Below are 14524 nucleotides of genomic sequence, written 5' to 3' on the forward strand. Positions count from 1 at the left end.
TCGTGCTGGTTGTGTTTTTCTTATTTGTAAACTGATGTACAGTATTCTCCCACTCGCACCGGTCTCATTGACTGTGCTCCCTGAACGGTTTGTACGTGTCTGTCTGTGTTGCATGTTTAATCTGTTTTGTTTCAGTCCTCCGTGTCGCTTTAGGTGTGCTTTGTTGTGTAGACGGGTCAAGGCCGAGCTGTTCCGGTTCAAGTCCAATCAAAGGACGTTTGCTTCGATTAGTTTTTGCTGTTTCTGGTGCCGTGCGAAACGCTCGGGGTCGGTCACCAGGACGCCTTTTTTAAAGTCACGTTTTTGTTTTAGGCTTCCCCTCAAAAGAACATCAATTCTGTGAAAGAAATTGAAGTTGAATTTACACACACACACACACACACACACACACACACACACACACACACACACACACACACACTGTAGGCACTGAGTGTGTTAGATACACAGCAATGCGTCCTGTCAACCGGTTGTTATGCACATTTTCAATTTGTGCAAACGCCTTAAAAAGGTTATAAAATACAAAACCTGATTCCTCAGAGAGCAAGTTGAAATAGTTGAAACTATGACGTCACATGACGTGTTCAGTAACACACGGTGTGTTCAGTAACACACGATGTGTTCAGTAACACACCATGTGTTCAGTAACACACGATGTGTAACACACGATGTGTTCAGTAACACACCATGTGTTCAGTAACACGATGTGTTCAGTAACACACGATGTGTTCAGTAACACATGATGTGTAACACACGAACACACGATGTGTTCAGTAACACGATGTGTTCAGTAACACGATGTGTTCAGTAACACACGATGTGTAACACACGATGTGCTCAGTAACACACCATGTGTTCAGTAACACACGATGTGTAACACACGATGTGTTCAGTAACACACGGTGTGTTCAGTAACACACGATGTGTTCAGTAACACACCATGTGTTCAGTAACACGATGTGTTCAGTAACACACGGTGTGTTCAGTAACACACGATGTGTTCAGTAACACACGGTGTGTTCAGTAACACACGATGTGTTCAGTAACACACGGTGTGTTCAGTAACACACGGTGTGTTCAGTAACACACGATGTGTTCAGTAACACACGGTGTGTTCAGTAACACACGGTGTGTTCAGTAACACACGGTGTGTTCAGTAACACACGGTGTGTTCAGTAACACATGATGTGTAACACACGAACACACGATGTGTTCAGTAACACGATGTGTTCAGTAACACGATGTGTTCAGTAACACACCATGTGTTCAGTAACACACCATGTGTTCAGTAACACACGATGTGTAACACACGATGTGTTCAGTAACACACCATGTGTTCAGTAACACACGATGTGTAACACACGATGTGTTCAGTAACACACGGTGTGTTCAGTAACACACGGTGTGTTCAGTAACACGATGTGTTCAGTAACACACGGTGTGTTCAGTAACACACCATGTGTTCAGTAACACGATGTGTTCAGTAACACACAATGTGTTCAGTAACACGATGTGTTCAGTAACACACAATGTGTTCAGTAACACACGATGTGTTCAGTAACACATGATGTGTAACACACGATGTGTTCAGTAACACGATGTGTTCAGTAACACGATGTGTTCAGTAACACACGGTGTGTTCAGTAACACACGATGTGTTCAGTAACACACGATATCTTCAGGCCAAAAACAACATTTCAACAGAATCATAATGACGTATAAGAGTTGTTTTAAGTTCTGTAAATAGTTACAGAAAAAGAGAAATAAATATTATCCTACAACTTTATTTTCTTACCGACATACATAGCACTATATATTTTATTTTACATTCCACAGCTATTTTGTTTTACAAAAGTAAAAAAAAAAGATTATACAAAAAGATGCTTGAAAGTTTTGAAATTAAGCAATATTTCCACGAGGCTGTTACTCAGTCGTGGGTGAATGATACGGATGTGGAGCTACGTGCAAATGAAATACACATAAAGACAAACCCGGAATATGCTATTTATGTGACATCCCATGTATTTTGATTTTAAATGATTTTACTAACTTACAGGCTGGCAGTCAGGTGATTATTTATTTAGACTTTATATTGAATACACGCCCACATTTGAATTTAAACTGCGATTTAAAGGTGAAATGTCTTAAAGATGCAAAACATTTTGTCTCCGCAGAGATAAAAAGGTTCATAATGATGTCAAGCACTTTGTGTGCCGGTGTTACTCACACACAGTCAAACGCATTTTAATAGTGAGCTTAATAATAATAATAAAGCATTTCATTTATATAGCGCTTTTCTAGATACACAGAGACGCTTAGTCGTGTTGAGATCAAACACAATAAGAGAATAAACCAAAAGACTTTGTGTTTCTTTTTATCCGTCTTATTGTGACTCACTTTAGTCCCTGTGCTGGCAATGATGACTCCAAACTGGGTCAAAGCCGCAGAGTTAATGTTGGTTCGCATGGCTGTTCTTGTTTAATGTTGTTGAGAATGTGCGTTGTACACCAGCTTTGTCAAACAACACCCCCCCCCCCCCCCCCCCTTATTAATTTGTCTGAGCATTTCTTTGCCTGCGTATTTGTTCCTGGTAATAAACAACACTTCTCCTCGGCGCAGATCTAAACACGCATGGGGATATTCACTAGATTTCAAATCAACGGAACTTTTTTTTGCTATTATTTTTCCTTTGATGAGAACATGTATATTGTACAAAATATATATATATGACAAATAAATTATACATGGTGTGAGAAGCAGGGATGTGGTGGAGTATAACAACAAAGAGGAATGTTACACTCGCGCTGCAGTTTCTGTTCCATGACATGCTTTTGTGGACAGCTAATAAACGACCAGAGTTTAAACTGTACGAAGGTTTTGCTTTATTTATAAACTTACCAAGAATTAAGCTTGTGGAGCAAAATTAGGGACAATATACAGCAGCACAGAAATAACGGATACAAACAAACAAAGCAGTCTCAGTTTGGAATAATGTTATTCTTTTACAAGGACACTGCAGCATCCCCTGAATAAAAATGTGACACATCTGACCTCAGGCAAGCAGCAGGGGTTTCACCGATGCTTTTACCTCCAGCGAGATAATGACTCAAGGTACTATAAGTCATGAGCGCTTCCTCACAAAGCCAGCGGTCAGACTGATGAAGAAATACAAGGTCATCAAAGGTCTGGACGAGAATTTGGCTGCAATTCCTTTTTTTCTGTCTCCACAGGAATACATTGCTCCAACGAGGCAACTGGCCATGAAATAATTATACCATTGTTCAATAATTATTATTTATTTATGTATATGACTAGATTAGGTTTACAGGTAAGACATTTAAAAGTATCTTTTGATTGTCTTTACACCACAAATGTCTAATTTGGGCCAATTAAATAGGTATTTAAAGAGTGAAATTACTTATTTAATCTTTCTGTTTAACAAATAGGAAGAATTTGCTGTGCTTGCTTCAGAATAAGCTTTTTTTTAAACAAATACATTTAAATAAATGTTTGGGCTCAATTCCGTAAATGGCCTCTAGGTGGCAGTAACCACCAGAGCAGCTGCATGGAAGCCTGACTGTCCCGGCAAAGAAGAAGAAGAACATGTTTCCTTTGCAGGCAAACCCCAAAGTTGGTCATTATCACACTATATCGTCTTCTTGACTAAAGTTAACATGTTAAATGTCTTAGCAGGTCGGATAAGTAAACACCAACCCGTAATAAACGGTGGCTGCTGAATGTAACTAGTAAAACGTCTGTTACTGACTACGCCTGCGCACTCCGCACTGGATATCGAGCCGCCCTTCCTCCCCGCCAACTTGCACCGCAGGGTCGCGCGGACGTCAACTCACAACAACCCCGAGTTCATTTGCTTATCTAATTGAATATTTTCCGACATAACATGGAGAGCCCATATCGAGCCGAAAACGGTAAGCTATTGATTATGTTTACATGTATCACCCATCGCGAGTTATCGGGTTTTCTTTGGGATTGTGTGCGCCCGATTCTGAACATGGCGTACGCCGCTGTGAGATGGCGGTAGCTTTGTGCTACGTTACAGCGCTAGCTAGTTGATGTGTGCGGTAGATATAGGAAGGAGCTTCACGTTAGCTAACCTAGAGTTTAGCTAGCTGGTTAATTAATCCATGCTGGATTTCTATCATGACATAATTGTTTTAAACGTAACCGGTAGTTGCATAAGTGGGGGTTAGTTAGCAACTGGAAACTAGCAGTGTAACGTTAACGGCTGACAGATGCTGCATTCGTGGGCTTAAACTAAAGATGTTTAGCTAACGCTAGCTACTGGCTAAAAACAAAACTAAAAGACAGCTAGTTAACGACTTCTGCAGGGTTATTTTCACTTAAAATGACTTTGTTATTGTGGTCCTGTGTGGTGTGTCGTAATTACGACACATTTGCCAGTTCGTGAAGGCAACTACGGGCAGCTTGGAGGATAAACATTTTATAGATGTTTGAAAATATGATGGAAAATTCCAGTTTTAAGACATAATTTCAGTTGCTATTGAGATTGGGGGTCGACTTCCATACCTACATCTGTCTCTCTTTTGTATTTACTACAAAATAATGAACATACATTCAACCTGGGGTCATTAAGGAGCACAGAACCACTTGTTGGTTTTTGGTGTATAATTAAGCTACCATACAATCAGCTGTGTGTACTGTACTTGAGATGGGTTGAAGCTAACAATTCATATAATTATAGATGAAGGAATATTAATTTGTTTTATGAATCGTTTGCAATATGTATAACAGCCCTAATACCAAAATATGTTATCATAAAAGACTAAGAAAACCATCTTTTATTCACATTTGTTAATCTGCCTGGGGCCCCCCAGTGGGTTAATCTGGTTATGAAAGCTGTAAAATAAGTGATGTGTCTTTTATTGACAGTAATTTCACATATTTTCTTTCTGTCAGATTAAAAAGCTACAAGAAAAGCTGTTTTATTTTGATGGAGGCATGTTTTATGGCACCTATGTTGTGACATGTATGTGTTTTTTGACAGCTAATATTAACCTATCTTATATATACATATACTGCGTTATACCGCTTTAAGATTAGTATATTGTTTAATGTTGTATTCTGCAAACTGGAGGTATTTTCTAAAGAAAGGTTTGATGAATAAACTCTGTGATGTAATGACAATAAATATGCTTATCTAATGTTGTTATTGATAATTTAAAAAATAACTTTATTTATTTGTGTGTGATTCATTCATAAGTTCATGTAAAATACTTTCTGTACAAAGAGCAATTGCAGTAATGAAATATATTAGATTTCTTTAATAAAATGCTGATTATTTTCCAGATTCCCCTCTACTGCTGCCGTCCCTTCGCCTCTTCATACCTCCTCTGCGCCTGGTGTCCGCCGCCATGTGGCAGGTCGTCCAGAGGGGAAGCGTGCAGGACTATGGGATGGTGGAGGAGTTCATCAGCACCATTTCAGACATTGTACCTGATCTTTTAAACCCTGATCAGAAAGCTCAACTCCTCCTGGGACTCAGAGCGCGGGTAAGACGGCAGGATGTTATTGTTGAGTGTTGAGCAGAAAGATGTGATGCTGTAAGGAAACAACAGCAGTTTGGTTTCTCTTTTGCAGATGTTTATCTTTCAAAACAAGTTGTTGTGACGGGAACATCCACAGCATCTAAACCATAAAACACTGCAGCTGATGAAGGGTTTTAATATTTATTTTGACAGAACATATCACCTGCAAGCCGCTGCAGCTCTCGCCTGGAAGAGTTATTAAAGATGTAGATGTTCCAGTGCTGAGTCACATTTCCATGTGGATTTGTTGCAGGTGGTTCTTGAGTTGTGTCGGGCCGAGCAGATAAGAGACACGGAAACCATCGAGATGCACCTGGAGAGGATCAAGTCCCTCGTATCCACCTGGGCAGCGCAGGTCAGCCTCTTTAAATGTGATGTGTTTCCATCATATTGTCTTTTATCTTAAACTGCGTGCGTGTTTCTGTTGCAGCCATGTTTCGCTGAGGTCGAGTTTCCAGAATCCAACTTCGCAGATCAAATTGAATTGCTGTTGAAAGACGGCGAAGAGAAGGAGAAGTTCTTCCAGGTTTGTGGATTGTGTCTTTGGATCTCTAATGGATTCTTCATATTACTGCAGCAGAATATATGATTCATTATTTCTTGTAGGATGTTTATCCTACGGATTTCGGGCCTGATTACGACAGCGCCCTGCAGGTGCTGATGCTGGACTTCCTGTCTCGGCTGGAGAAGCTTCTTCCGGTACCAGACATTCAGCAGGTAACGTCACATAAATCACCTTATGACTCCAGAACTTGCAGAATGTAATGACACAGTATCTCTTCAAGCGGAGGAGCAGTGCAGTAATGCTCAGAATATCCCGTCAACATGGTAACGACTGTCCTGTCCCTTCTCTACAGACTGCGTCCCTGCTCAGTGCGGTCCCAGTCTGCCCTGGAGGAGTGTGTGCACTCAGTTCCTGACCCGCAGCACCTGAAAACTGTGCTGCTGTACCACACGACACTGGGACATTACGATTTGTGTGGTGAGTCCCGGCTGCGCTGCATGTACCGTGTTATAACATCCTTGTTACACGATCAGTTATTAGGATGTCCTATATGTAGAAGCCTCTCTGTGTGTGTGCATGGCAGGGAGATGTAAGATGTGTGTACATGTATTTTTGTTCATAGCTGCTCTTATCCTTCCCACAGATGAAACTCAGACCATACCTTCTTCCTTTGGGAATTGCATCCTCTCTTCTTTGTCCCTCCCTCAGCTGGAGAAGGTTGTGATTGATGCCGACCAAATTACATTTACAGCCTCCGTCGGAGCAGCTGCAGGGCTGTGTGACGGTCCAGGTGGAGGGGGAAACTGTCACCCTGTTGGACTACATACAGATCGAACAGCCGTCGGGTTTGGTCGAGCCTGAAGACGAAGAAGAAGAAGAACATGAAGTGAATGAGGAGGAAACGGATGAGGATGTGAGTGACGCTCTGAAGCCAGCAGCTTTCCGACCACTAAAACAAAGCAAAAGGCTCCAAGTGAAGAGAAAAGCTAAAAAAGACAAAGACTCCACGTCGGCTAAGAGGCAACGAAAGAAGTACCCCAATAATAAGACGTGTCCCGTGTGCAATAAGATCTTCCTGCGGGCCGCAGCCATGAGACGCCACCAGGAGACTCACTCTGCCAACCGGGAATTCAAGTACAAGTGCGCCAACTGTGACAAACGTTTCCGGGACCATTACGACATGAACCGGCACAACATGCGCGTTCACGAAAAGGACGAGCTCGGGCACGCCGCTAAAGAGGAGGACGCGGGAGATCCCAGCACTTCTGAGATGTCGGAAAACAAAAACTGCGCTCTGTGTGGGAAGTACTTTGGCCGTCGAGTAGACATGGAGCGCCACATGAGGTCCCACTCGGAGGACCGCCCGTTTAACTGCTGCTTCTGTGAGAAGAAGTTTAAGAATCCGTACGTGTTGAAGAGGCACCAGCAGGAGATCTGTAAGAGCAGAGAAGTGAAAAGGCCGAAGAAGAGGGAGGTGCAGCGCTCCGTTCCACAGCCCCCGTCGGAGGCGTCGACGGAGGGGAAGGTCTGTCCCATCTGCAGCAGGATCTTACCGTGCACTGCGGACATCGCAAAGCACCTGCGGTCTCACACGGAAGAGCGTCCTTTCATCTGCATCGCCTGTGAGAAGGGCTTCAAGTACAAGGACACGTTGAAGAAGCATCAGATTATTCACGGGCACGAGGGGACCAGAGAGGAGCAGAGCAAGACGGTGGAACAGATTTTGGCCGAAGCCGATATCGGTAACCTTGAGAAGAAAGAGAAACATCTGGACGTGCCTGCAGACGCCTCTGAGGAGTCTGCGTCTGCGCCTGTGCAGAAAGTCAAGAAGAAAGCCCCTAAAGTGTGCCCCGTCTGCTCTCGGGCGTTCGACAGCGTCAAAACTCTGAACCGGCACATACAGTGTCACACCGAGGACCGTCCTTATCATTGCGTCCACTGCAAGAAGCGTTTCAAACACATGCACGGACTCAAAAGGCACCAGATTTATGCCATTTGTCATAAGAAAATCACCAGATTCTCGTGGAAGAAAGAGCAGAGAGCGGGGCCCAGCCAAAGCGACGTCACCAGCGGCGAGCAGCAACAGGGCACGCCTCTGAAAATACCCGTCTGGTGCTCGAACTGCGGCAAACACTTTGAGTACCCGTCGGCTCTGAAGGAGCACCAAGAGAATGTTTGCAAAGTGGAAATGAGTGAAATCATGAAATGTGACGACTGCGGGAAAGAGTTCAAGAGCATGACGATGCTCAAAGTGCACCAGAGGATTCACGACCCGCTCTACTGCAAAGAGTGCGGGAAGATACTCGCCAACGAGCCCGCCTTTGAGAGGCACAAGCTCATGCACCGGCCGATGCAGTGCACCATGTGCGAGAAGACGTTCACTCTGCTGAGGCGCTTGAGGGAACACTACGAGAAGCAGCACGAGTTCACCGGCCCGTATCCTTGTGCCCAATGTGACAAAACCTTCATCCAGCTCTCCTACCTCGCCATCCACCAGAGGATCCACAAAGGGGAGTTCCCGTACATCTGCAGCATGTGCCCGGAGAAGTTCCGGTCCTCCAACTGCCTGACGGTGCACCTGAGGAAACACACCGGGGAGAAACCCTTCCTGTGCTGGCAGTGTGGGAAGTGTTACCGCTCGGCGTCGGAGCTCACCGTGCACATGGGAACCCACTCCGAGGAGAGACCCTGGGTCTGCACGCAGTGCGACATGGCTTACCGCACCAAGCTGCAGCTCACCAACCACGTCGAACAAATCCACATCGGCGTCAGGTATCCCTGCAACAGCTGCGGGAAGCAGTTCATGAAGGAGACGTCCCTGAAGAGACACGAGCTCATCCACACGGGCGAGAGGCCGCACCAGTGCACCGTGTGCGGGAAGACCTTCCTGACCGCCAACGAGCTCAGGCTCCATAACCGCTATCACACCGGGGAGCGCCCGTACAAGTGCGAAGTGTGCGGGAAAGCCTTCATTCAGTCGGGCTATCTGAAGTCGCACATGCGCATCCACACCGGAGAGAAGCCATTTAAATGTGACATATGTGATAAAGGCTTCCGGTTGTCCTACCACATGAAGAAACACAGACGGACTCACGCCGGGAAGCCAAAGAGCTACATATGTGAGGACTGCGGGTTGGCGTTCCTCCATAAAAAGTCCCTCTGGGAACACTCGCTCAGCCACGAGGTGAAGGTGGAACCTTCGTTCGCTGATGAAGTGAGAATAGACTTCCAGTAGAAACGTTGTCAGCTGACACGTTCGGAGCTCGTCACCAAAAACTCTTCGTTCTCAGTTTCATCTTTTGTTGTGTGATTTTTTTTTTGACCAACGTGTAAGTTTGATCTTTTCCTTCGTGCTTGTGTTGATTCACATGTTTTATAAAGCGCTCTGATGATCTGTGAGGATTGCTTTTAGCTTTACAAATACAGTTTATTATTATTATTATTATTATTATTATTATGTAAATATTTAAAGCCAACAAATAGTTTGTGCTTACAGGCTTTTAGAAATAAAGTTTATCTTGATTGTATTCTTGCTCCCTTCGTTTTTATGTCTTGAGTGTTTGAAATCAATATTATATTATTATTATTATTATTAAAACTATACGTGCAAAATAACTCTGATTAAATGATGCTCTACTTTTAATATATTCACGCTGTTTCATATCATATAGAATCTTACAATTAAATATTAAAGATCCTCCAAATATGTTTCATAGAATGCTTTTGAGTAATTCAACACGAGACAAAACGTCTGCTTTTAGCTCATAAGAAGAACTTGCAAATACTTTTAATTTCAAAAGTATGAGCACAAAAGGTCTCCCGCAGTCAAGTGAATTCTGAGTGTGTCGGAGGCTTTGACTTTTCTAAAGCCACTTTACAAAGTTCTGGATCCTGCTCGTACCTAAACGTGTTGCTTCGACTACGGTGCGCAGAGGAAAACGTTCCTCTCTGCAGATAAACGTGCAAACAGCATCGACACCTATAGTGTCAAACTTTAAATGTACCCTTTTTATTGTAAAGTGTTTCCAAAGTAACACAAAGCATGTTTGAGTGGAGAACATGTGCGGCTCGGTGCAGTGCCGCTGTTGAACCAGCAGAGGGCGCTGTCGGAGTGAGAATGAGCAGCAGGCTCACAGCTGTCAGGTCGCCTCCTGCTGCCACAGCTTGTGTTGGAGGCTCTTGACTCTGCAAGCTTCCTTATACATAAATAACACCGTGTTTATCCTTCATCAGCGGCCATATCTCAAGTACAGCAAGCACAAAGACATCTGTTTACACTGGGATCTGCGGGGGAAGCGTGTTTTGTTTATGCAGCGTTTTGCTTTATTCAATATAAATTTCCCAACGATTGTTTATACAGGCTCAGTGACTGCAAATCAATATTTATCCTCTGCTCTTCCTCACAGTCCGTGTCACCTGACTGTTTACTCAGCCTGAGTGACAGTTTAAACCGCAGCAGCAGCAGCAGCAGCGTCTCTGCCCAATTCTACAGAAACTGCTCCCATCTCTCCAAGAAATCAAAGGCCGACTGAGTCAGAGCCTCTCCAGAGTGTTGGGAGCAGATCACTGTTTAACCCGAAGCATATTGATTTATATGGGGCTGTAATTGCTTCAGTGTGTCCTGGATTATTCCCCCGTAATTGAGGCCTGGCAGAGGTCTCTTCCTAGACATAGCCTCCTCGGTGCCAGGTGGTGGGCAAGAGCAGAGAGGAGCACCGCACCCACTCCCCAGCCAGCCGGAGAGAGCCGGGAGCAGTGGCCCTTTCCCCCCCCCCCCACCACCAAAAACCACTCCTCGTCGTGGGATAAGTAACCGCACAAACAGTACACTTCCCTGCATGCTTTGGGGTATCTCGCTCAGGCCCACGTCCAGCTGTAATTGCAGTATGAAGCAGCACAGTGACGGGACAGACTGACACTAAACTGAACGTGTGCATCATTTTAATATATATATCTTTGGCTCTCGTCTGTGGTTTGTGTCTCCAGGATTAGTTGTGTTTACTGAAACCGCATATTAAGGCTATAATTACTGTACATGCTATTGTTCCACTATTGGGTTTGTGTTTTTGTTGGTGACTCAGTGGAACATTCCCTAATTTTGTAATAGACGGAATGTTTGCACGCTCCGACAGGTCTCGAGATAACCGTGGTGTCAAAGTAACAAACGTAAACACCCCACGAAGAAGTCCCCTTGTGTCTCTTCAGCGTGTGCCATACGTTGCAACTGCAGTGTATGTACAAGATGATCAAATATAACTTTCATTTTCACCTCTTCAAGCCTTTAAACTCCTTCAAATGAAACAATCTGAGAAGCAGAACTCCAAAAGCCTTAACTAATAACACGGGGTCGGGACTCGCGAGCAGACGTAATTGTTTTAAGAGCTTCACAAGCTAAAAAGGTTGCTCATAGTGAAGAACCCACAGAGACTTATCGTCCAATTATGCAACCAAAAGCATAATTAGCGTCTTTTAGCTCATTGTTTTGGTTTTATGACTCCTTTACGATAAGGTTCAGTCCGTGGACTCTCATCAACATTGTTTCCAGCTGCAGCAGTTGTTGCAGCAAAGAGCACGCTCAGATAAGCCCTGTGAGCTCTGAAGAACACGGTGGGGCTTGAAAATATTGTTATCACGAGTTGGTGGAGACCAAAACCGAGCTGAAAGAAGTGGCCAGAAGCACGACTCCAAGTTAAGTTAGCTACATGAGTAAAGATATTACTTTATAAAGTTCTTCAGCCACCCAAGTGGCCAAAACATTTCTATTTGTGCAGCTTTAAAAACTCCAAGTGCTGGTTAAACCTGCAGTAACAGATGTCTGCCACTAGGGGGCAGCGGACCAAGCTGAGAACACAACACTGACAATATCTCCTTATAAGTTGTTGAACTTGTCACAGCTTGTCGCAACACTATGAATCATGTATGCGTCCACCAGGTGAATGTGAACTGTCGTGGTCTCCACCCGCTCCATCAGCTACGACCCTTGTTGCATGTTCAAGACGCAATCCCATTGGCTGAATATCCTGGTGACAGACACGCGGTCAATAACAAGCAGTAACGTTGAGCATGTGGCTCTGTTGTTCTCATCAGCAGTCCTGCCACTCTTCCAGCATGTTCAGCGATCACAAACAGTTAAACTGTCCCGGAGATATTTTTTGAAAAAGTAGGTTTTGATCATCAACAGGCACCACGGAATTTCCTGTCCTTTTTGCCAAAATACTGTGACCCCTGCGAGTTACTACGGAAACATAGCGTATCAAAACAAGCGCCCCATTTCTTGCTTTTGCTCCATGACGCACCTTTATTTCTTCCATATGAACAGTGTATGGCACAGAACGGGGCTTTGATAACAACATGAATGCATGGACAACAGTGCCACACCACACCCTGTTTAACCACCGGGCTCGGGGGGGGGAGTTGATTTACTTTCATCGACTGATAAAAGAGGAACTGTAGCACAGAGAACCCTCTGAACTGGAAAAGCCCTCAGACTAATCAAGAGAATGGAGAAGGATTGCTGTTCTAATCAAGAGCGTGTACATGCGCTTGCATGTGTGTCCTCATGTGAACCTGTGTGTGTGCCCAGACATATCCTCAGCCTCACACATTCCCTTCCATCTCGGGTACCAGCCCTGCAGTCCCCACACACAGCCCTCTATCCTCCCTCGACGCCGCCGTGTTCACGCCGGTTTATCTCCTTCCCCCCCCCCCCCCTCTCTAATTCTTCCCCCATCCTCTCACTTTCACTCTGCACCGCTGTCTGTATCTGTGTGTCTCTCTGACTCGGACATTTGTTTGGCAGGAGAGAGCAGGCGTGATGCTGTTAACACTGCAAAAAGTGTCTTTGTGCAAGTATTGCTTTTTGTTAACATATAAACGTCTTCCAAATGTGGGGCAATAACTCTCAATGTGTCAGCATAACTCTTTATCAGGCATGGCCCCCGCCTGCTATCAGCACGATTACCCCAAATCCAAGTAAACTTCCTTTTAAAAAGTGGGAATACATACATACTAAGTGAGTGAAAGTATCCCGGTGGCATCGTTTCTAAACACCTCCCCAGGAGAGAAAGGGATTCTTTAAAACTCACTTCTAATCAAAACGTCTTTAAAGATGCACTTTTTTTTTTGTGCAGTGAACACTTTCTCCTTCCTACACCAGAAGGGAGTGAAAACAAGCCTTTCCCTGGTCAATGAGTTCACTGGGGCGGACGTCTCCTTAGACAAGGCTGCAGGGGGGGGGGGTGAGGAGGAGGAGGGGGGGGTTCAAAAGTCTTGCAACCGAAGAGAAAAGAGAGTCTGAGTGAGGGAGGGAGAGAGAAACCTGGCACCAGGACCGCTCAGAGTACTGGGTATTAGAGACGGCGAACAAGGGAAGGTCAGCCCCCCCTCCCCCTTCTTCTTCTTCTTCTTCTTCTTCTTCTTCTTCTTCTTCTTCCTACTACATTCCTACTAGATGTACAGCACAAGCCCATCATCAATACTGCCAGACCACGGTGATAACAGGAAAGTCTTCACACGCTTCATCGTGTTTGTTTTAATGTCCGTCAGTGAAAGATGAGAACGTCACGTCTAAGATCAGCTACTGACAGAGCGGCTTACGGGCATCATTGACCGACTACGTCCCTGATCTGATGCTAACAAGGTCATCCGCTGGTCTGAAAGCAGCTTTGTCCCTCTAATCAGAGGAGCATCATCATCATATTCCACGTTGTATCAGCAGCTCTTGGCAGTGACGCAATCCATCAGGGGAGGCAAGCAGAGACGCTGCTCGGTGTAGATCTCCAGCGGCGTCCTGAGAGGAAGACGAGGAGCTTTAATGCAGATTTGTTATTTAATGCACCGACCGTCTGCAAGCGTGCACTTTGCATGAATATTAAGATGTAACGCAGGGCTGCAGCGGCTGATTAATCACAACGTTATTCACTCGATTAAACGTTAAGTCTACAATAATAACTGTAAAATGAGAAAATAGCACAACGTCCCAGTCCACAGTCCAGAAACCCAAATACATATATATATATATATATATATATATATATATATATATATATATATATATATATATATATATATATATATATATATATATATATATATATATATATATATATATTACATTTAATGTCAGAGACGATGAAGAAAACAGGTTCGAATCCATTTTTGGTAAAGAAAAGCTTGAGTGATTAATCTGTTTATAGAAATGGCGGCAGGTTAGAGTAAGAATCCATCTTAAAATAAACCGCCGATCAAAACTCTCCAGTGTTTCACACAAAGATTTGGCAAATCGTATTTGAAAATAAAAACTAAACGATCTTCTACCAGAATCGTATAAGATGTGTGAAGATATCACGTTTCACATTCGACGGTTTCATGATCGCACCACAAAAAAGCAAGTTTGACAGAACCTCATGTTGTGACCCCTTAAAGAGCCCCGACCCTCATGTTGGAAACCACT

The 14524-nt window shown here is 44.2% G+C and overlaps 1 protein-coding gene across 1 annotated transcript; it reads left to right on the plus strand.

Moving 5' to 3' along the window:
- The first annotated feature begins 6424 nt into the window (after window positions 1-6424).
- Window positions 6425-9599, plus strand: LOC115028512 (zinc finger protein 345-like). Its single transcript, XM_029462341.1, has 2 exons — window positions 6425-6549; window positions 6716-9599. The coding sequence occupies exon 2, from the start codon at window positions 6800-6802 to the stop codon at window positions 9305-9307; it is 2508 nt and encodes an 835-aa protein (XP_029318201.1). The 5' UTR covers window positions 6425-6549; window positions 6716-6799; the 3' UTR covers window positions 9308-9599.
- Window positions 9600-14524: the final 4925 nt, after the last annotated feature.

This window comes from Cottoperca gobio, chromosome 23 (assembly GCF_900634415.1).
Source record: "Cottoperca gobio chromosome 23, fCotGob3.1, whole genome shotgun sequence".
Lineage (NCBI taxonomy): Eukaryota > Metazoa > Chordata > Actinopteri > Perciformes > Bovichtidae > Cottoperca > Cottoperca gobio.

Excerpts from the sequence above, each read along its gene's own strand:
- LOC115028512 (XM_029462341.1), top strand. The coding sequence starts at position 6,800 with ATGCCGACCAAATTACATTTACAGCCTCCGTCGGAGCAGCTGCAGGGC.